Source organism: Hyperolius riggenbachi, chromosome 3, assembly GCF_040937935.1.
Source record: "Hyperolius riggenbachi isolate aHypRig1 chromosome 3, aHypRig1.pri, whole genome shotgun sequence".
Lineage (NCBI taxonomy): Eukaryota > Metazoa > Chordata > Amphibia > Anura > Hyperoliidae > Hyperolius > Hyperolius riggenbachi.
Genome location: NC_090648.1, coordinates 16,386,114 through 16,392,937, shown reverse-complemented (window position 1 = coordinate 16,392,937; position 6,824 = coordinate 16,386,114). Strand labels below are relative to the sequence as shown.

The following is a 6,824-nucleotide window of genomic DNA, read 5'->3' as shown; positions in this document are numbered from 1 at the left end:
CTGATTCTTACTGCTAAAATAGCACCCCACAACAGCTCTTTTGAGAGCTAATCTTGTTTTTGTGATCTATTTTTTTTTCTGTGTGTCTCACTGACACTTGTGTTGCATAGACAGCCTTGCTAATTCATACTGTGTGTGTGCCACTGCCAGCCAGGCCCAGCACATTCAGTGACTACCTGTGTGTGTGACAGGTGCACATTGTAATACCCAGTACTGCATATACCTACCTGTTGTGTTCAGTGCACCCACCTCATCACTGCATATACCTACCTGTTGTGTTCAGTGCACCCTTCTCATCACTGCATATACCTTCCTGTTGTGTTCAGTGAACTCACCTCATCACTGCATATACCTACCTGTTGTGTTCAGTGCACCCACCTCATCACTGCATACAACCTATGTCAGAATTGTAGCGGCGGTTTCATAGTCTTATACAATTAATATTATTTGTTATGAAAGACTGACCTCTGCCGGTTGAAGTTATTGTATTTATTCATAAGAAAGACAAATATATAGAAAATGATTTTATATTATTAAGATTTAATTTGCAATTATTTCTTATATGATTAATTGTTTTAAGAAGAATTATATAATAAGCATTATATTTAAATAAGTATATTAGAAGCCCTGTATGTTTCAATAAGCCTTAAATTGCTGAAGACTCTCACAGGTCTGGTTACAGTGTCAACCTGACCTATCTCATGTCTGTGGAAGTACCAAGACATTTCAACCTAATTAGCCGCGAACACTTTATCAGAAATGCATCATGAATGACATTGTTTAGTCTCAATGTCTGGGGCAGCCAGCAGACAAGATGGCTGGTGACGTCCATTTTTAATTAACTGCGTCAAATATGACCTTTTTATCAAATGTCAAAATGTCAGATGACGTTAATTTCCACAAGATAAGGTAATTAAGAATTTATAAACACTAATATTGTGATTTAGATAGTGAGTTGACGCACGAAGCTTTAGCCAATCAGAACCTGGGATTCAGGGAAAGTCCAGATCAGGCAGCCATATTGCATCCTGCCCCTATAAAGGTAGGAGCTGAAAGCTCATAGTTTGCAGAAGCCCAACAATCTCCTGAGAAGACACATGAGGCAGAAGCTACCTTCCCACACGTGGTTCTAGATGCTGAAGAGATGACAGAGAAGGGGTAATATGCTTAATATTCTGGTGATTTACTTTATTAATTTTTCAGTATTAAGTTCTGTTAAGATGTTAGCAAGAAGTTTTTTTTAGAAGCTATTTTTATGCTATTTCTTGAAGAAGATTACTACAAGTTTTACACAGCTACTAGATACACAGCTACTGATACAGATGAGACTACTTTTGATCTTATTCTACATAACACAACTGTTATATTCTTTTTTTAATGGGCTTAGAAGATTGATGATCGTTTGGCTATAAAGCCTTGATAAGATGGAATACTGTTAGAAGGAAACACTACTTGGAAATGTTCATATTTTGTATATATGCTGTATGATAAGCAAATACAATTTTTTTATATAAAATCATATACTGAGTGCTCTGATTCATTTCAAGGTATACCGTCAATCTATAATTACTGTTATAGAGGGTTCAGACCCCGCTATGCCAGATTAATATGATAGCAACGCTTTAAGGGCTGGTCCTTTACTGAGTTAGCAATCACGAAAAAGGCAAAAACCTCTCAGGTTTTTGACACCTACCTGTTGTGTTAAGTGAACCCACCTCATCACTGCATATACCTACCTGTTGTGTTCAGTGAACCCACCTCATCACTGCATATACCTACCTGTTGTGTTCAGTGGCACACTTTGCGGACATTCAGTGGAGAAACAACTTGCCGGTGAGACGCTTGATATGTGATAGCCCGACTCGCTGGAATTCGACCCTGCTCATGTTCTCCCGCCTGCTAGAACAGGAGAAAGCCATCACCCAGTACCTGTACAATTACAGTAGAAGGACACAATCTGGGGAGATGGGGATGTTGTGGCCCAACAACTGGACACTGATGCGAAATGCATGCAGGCTCATGCGGCCATTTGAGGAGGTGACCAACCTGGTGAGTCGCAGTGAAGGCACCATCAGACTTGCCCTCCATAACAGATCGTTAAAGGATTTAAAGTTTATTCATTTCACATATACAGCAAGGCCTCGAAAGTGCTCCTGTATTGTTATTTTTGGTCACTACCTCGGGATGTGCATGCCTGCCTGCTGCCTTCCTTGGATGTGTGGTGGTAGCCATTTCTTAGGCTCCAACTCCGGACCGGAATCGAACCAGGATTCCCCGGCCATTACCCGTGGTCACCATAGTACTGAGAAAGTACCATAGAAAGTTTCACACAGTTGAATGAATGGCAGACTTGCCCTCCATAATAACACATTCTTGGCATATGCTTTCCATTTGGTTCGTCTTGCGCTGGGTCAAGGGTCCATCTGACCACAGATGCCTGGTCTGCAAAGCACGGTCAGGGCAGTTACATTACTTATACAGCATGGGTCTCAGGCTCCCACTCTGGAACGGAATATAACCCTGTAGTCACTCACAATGGCAGACTTGCCCTCCATAACAGATTCTCACCTCGTTGAGGAGGTGACCAACCTGGTGAATCGCAGTGAAGGCACCATCAGACTTGCCCTCCATAACAGATTCCTGTTAAAGGATTTAAAGTTGATTCATTTCACATATACAGCAGGGCCTCGAAAGTTCTCCTGTATTGTTATTTTTGGTCACTACTTCGGGATGTGCATGCCATGCTTGCTGCCTTCCTTGGATGTGCCCATTTCTTAGGCTCCCACTCCGGACTGGAATCGAACCAGGATTCCCCGGCCATTACCCGTGGTCACTCGCAATGGCAGACTTGCCCTCCATAAGATTCTCGTTGCAGGTACTGAACAGCAAGCAGAACAAGTATTTAAAAAATAGATGTAAGCTTTAACAATGGTAGAGAAAGAACCAAAGTTGATAAGGCAGTCAGACAATACCTGACATCGAGTGAGGAAGAGCAATCTCGCCATGGTGCGCACCAGTCCAGCACGGCCGTCACTACACAAACAGCTGGTAACTTGCGGCGCGTTACACAGTGAGTTTGGTGTGTCAGTGTGAAGCAGTACACTAATTACACTCCCTGATTGATGTATACACATGCAAGATGTTTTAAAGCACTTTAGGCCTGCAATTTAGCATTCAATGTGATTTCTGCCCTTAACCTCCCTGGCGGTAAGCCCGAGCTGAGCTCGGGCTATGCCGCGGAGGAGGATTTCTCCGGCTCTACTGGGCGATTCGCCCCATTCAAAGTGCTGTGCGCGCAGCCAGCACTTTGCTAGCTGCGCGCACAGCTTGATCGCCGCCGCTCTGCGGCGATCGGCCGCACGCAGCGGCGAAAGAGGCCCCCCCCCCACCAGAGCCCTGCGCTGCCCGGACCAATGAGTTCCGGGCAGCTCTATGGGCCGGATCGGATGCGCCTAACGTCAGGACGTCGGCTGACGTCCATGACGTCATCCCGATCATCGCCATGGCGACAGGAGAAGCCAAACAGGGGAACGCGTTATATACGCGCTCCCCTGTTTGCTATTAGTGCCGGCGACGATCGCACTAGAGGGACACATGCGCCCTCTAGTGGTGTTTCGAGTAGCTACCACTCTGGTAGCTTTACATGAAACAAAAAAATTAAAAAAAAAAGGATTTTTGCCCATGTGGCAAAAAAAATTAACCGCCAGGGAGGTTAAAACGATTTTTCCCCGGGACTTTTGGCATCTATCCCACTCATCCATGCAAAAACTCAGATGTTAGACCCCTTGAAACATCTTTTCCATCACTTTTGTGGCCAGCATAATTGTCTCTAATTTTCAAAGTTCGCCTCCCCATTGAAGTCTGTTGCGATTCGCGAAAGTTTGCGCAAAACGGACCTTTCGCGGAAGTTCGGGAACCGAAAATCTGAGGTTCAGGCCTTCTCTATTTTAGCCCCCCCCCATTTAGTTTCCTCATTCAACTTTGTTGTATCCGAGGGTGGATCACTTGTAATATAAAACTATAATTCAATTAAATAATAATTTCACAAAAGTTGTGTAAAACATCAGTTGTACACTTGTAACTTTGAAAGTATATGGAAGCTTCCATTTCATTTTATCTCCTTTTCTTAAAACAAAATTTCAGTCATGCGGCTTTCATGTTACTCTTTTGGCCTCTATGGTGGAGTTATACCTGAAACAAGCGTGCAGCTAGTTCAATTCTATCTGATCTGCATCCTAGTTTTGGGCAAATTAAAAACTTTGAATGGTAGAAAAGCTACACAACAGCGAGGCAATTGATATTGTGTTGTTTATATGTAGCAAAATTTACAGAGAAGCATGGGAATGGGATCAGTTTCATCACGTGATAGGTTTGAAAGTCTACGATTTGCTGTAATCAGTACTGGTGTAGTCAAGGTGTGACTGGAGGTGTGGTCAAGGTGTGACTGGAGGAGTGATAGGGGTGTGACTGGTGTGACTGAAGGTGTGATGGAGGTTTGACCTGAAGGTAGGTGAAAGAGTTACTGAGTGGATGTCGTGAATAAGTGGCTGGAGGTGAGATTAAGGCATGACTGGAGGCATTAGAACGCAATACAATACAGTGCATAACCCCTATAAGGTCTTCTAAAGAGATCCAATCAAGCCCCCTTTAAAAGACATTTAATCTGGGTTTTCTTCTCACTCAAAGGTATAAGGATACGTTATACTCACACATTATACACATACACATTACATTCAGTACATTCATTAAGCAAAATGCCAGAACCCAATTACAGATTCCACCAGTTCTTTATCCCGTCAGTAGATTTACACAGGTCAAATTGCCTCTTACGAACGTCTAGTCACCGGTATTTCTTCTTTAGCTGTTACTTCAGCTGCCATTTTATCCACTTTTCTTAAAACAAAATATCAGTCACCCAGCTTCCATGTTACTATTTTGACCTCTATGGTGTCTGAGTTACACCTGAAGCAAGCATGCAGCTGCTGATGCTGCATCCTACTTTTTGGGTGATTCCAAAACTTTTCTAATCATAGATTTTTTATTCAATTTAAATGCAAAACATGATAAAGTATACTTAAATTGGTTGATTCAAAAACTTTTAATGGTAGATGAGGTGAGCCACATGACAACCAGATAATTGATATTTATATAAGGATAGAAGCAATGGCCCATCTGGTTTGCTAAAGTTGTAGATACAATTTACCCAAAGACTACCATGAGCTCAAAAATGAGCTCACTGGCTCCAGCCTGCTGATCACCTGACACCTAACTGCTAAACAGTAACCAGCACAACTGCCATCTTTGTGCTTACTATTTACCTGCATCAGTGTTTTACTTCAGCTAACATCTGGAAATATGCCTGAAGAAGGGGACTAGATCCCAGAAAGCATCATTTAACTTTATCCGTTAGCCATTAAAAGGTATCGCTTTGTTGTTTTCTACCTACCAAAAAATTACCGAAAATGATATAATAATTTCTCCATCAGAAACTGTCTCTGAGAATCTATCCAACATGGTGACAGCCTCATAGTCAAGTTGTATTTCTGCTGCTGTAGGAGAGAAAAAGACAATGATTTACCAAAACAAGACCAAAGTGACCACATTTGTGCTATCTGGGCTCACAGATGATGATAAGCTTGTCCCGTTCTTCTTTATCTTCTTCCTGCTTGTCTACTTTGCATGTGTTGTGTTCAACTTTGGTATGGTCTGTGTAGTTCTTACAGCCCCCACCCTCCGGACCCCAATGTACTTCTTTCTGTTCTACCTCTCTATGTTGGACCTTGTCTATTCCTCAGTTATCAATCCTAAGATGCTGGCTGATTTCACAACCAAAATAAGGATAATTTCTTTTAAAAACTGTGCAGTCCAGTTCTTTTTCTTTGAGTTCCTGGTTGTCACCGAATCGCTTCTGCTTTCTGCCATGGCCTATGACCGATATGCTGCTATCTGCCATCCTCTTCTCTATGTTTCTGTAATGACCAACAAAAAATGCTCAGGTTTGGTTCTTTTTGTTTTCTCTATTGGCTTCTTGCAGTCAGTAATTCAAACCTGCTGTGTCTTCACTCTTGACTACTGTGGACCAAATTACATAGACAACTATTACTGTGACGTGCCTCAACTGCTGAAGTTGGCTTGTTCCAGCAATCTGTCCTGTAATTTGACAAAAATCTTAATTGTCATTTTCTGTGGCATGGGTCCGTTGATCATGATATTAGTTTCCTATAGTTTTATTGTCTTTTCCATCCTACAGATGAAGTCTAGAGAGGGCAGAAAGAAGGCTTTCAGTACCTGCTCCTCCCATCTCATGTGTGTCTCTGTATTCTATGGGACTGTTTTCGTCATATACTTGCAACCTTCTTCTAAAACTCTTGGATGGAAAGAGAAGGCAGGCTCTGTTTTCTACACAATCATAATACCAGTGCTGAACCCTCTTATTTACAGCTTGAGGAACCAAGAAGTGAAGAGGGCCATTAGGGGAGCACTTCACAAATGCAGATACAGGCGAAACTGGAAAAATTAGAATATCGTGCAAAAGTCAATTTATTTCAGTAGTTTTATGTATAGATACCAGGCGCAAAGACAATAAGTTTGATGTCACCTCAAACTACTCAGCTGTGTGTTATAAAAGGGGATTGCCTCTTCCCCGAGAACTTAATGCAGGTGAAGGAACGCTACTGTTTAGTGTGGGCAACGCTAATCTAGGACGAAGAACTGGGCATGTAGTGAAAGAGCGCAGCTGCTGCCCGTAAAACAAAGTTCCGGAGTTCTAAGGTGACGTCACCGTGCAAGCTAATCCCAGTGTAACACAGCCGGGCGGAAGTACT

At 42.5% G+C, this 6,824-nt stretch overlaps 1 protein-coding gene across 1 annotated transcript; it reads left to right on the top strand.

The window, feature by feature from the left end:
• The first annotated feature begins 5,569 nt into the window (after nt 1-5,569).
• Nucleotides 5,570-6,520, top strand: LOC137561829 (olfactory receptor 5AN6-like). Its single transcript, XM_068273184.1, has one exon. The coding sequence runs from the start codon at nt 5,570-5,572 to the stop codon at nt 6,518-6,520; it is 951 nt and encodes a 316-aa protein (XP_068129285.1).
• The last annotated feature ends 304 nt before the right edge of the window (nt 6,521-6,824 follow it).

Excerpts from the sequence above, each read along its gene's own strand:
- LOC137561829 (XM_068273184.1), top strand. The coding sequence starts at position 5,570 with ATGATTTACCAAAACAAGACCAAAGTGACCACATTTGTGCTATCTGGG.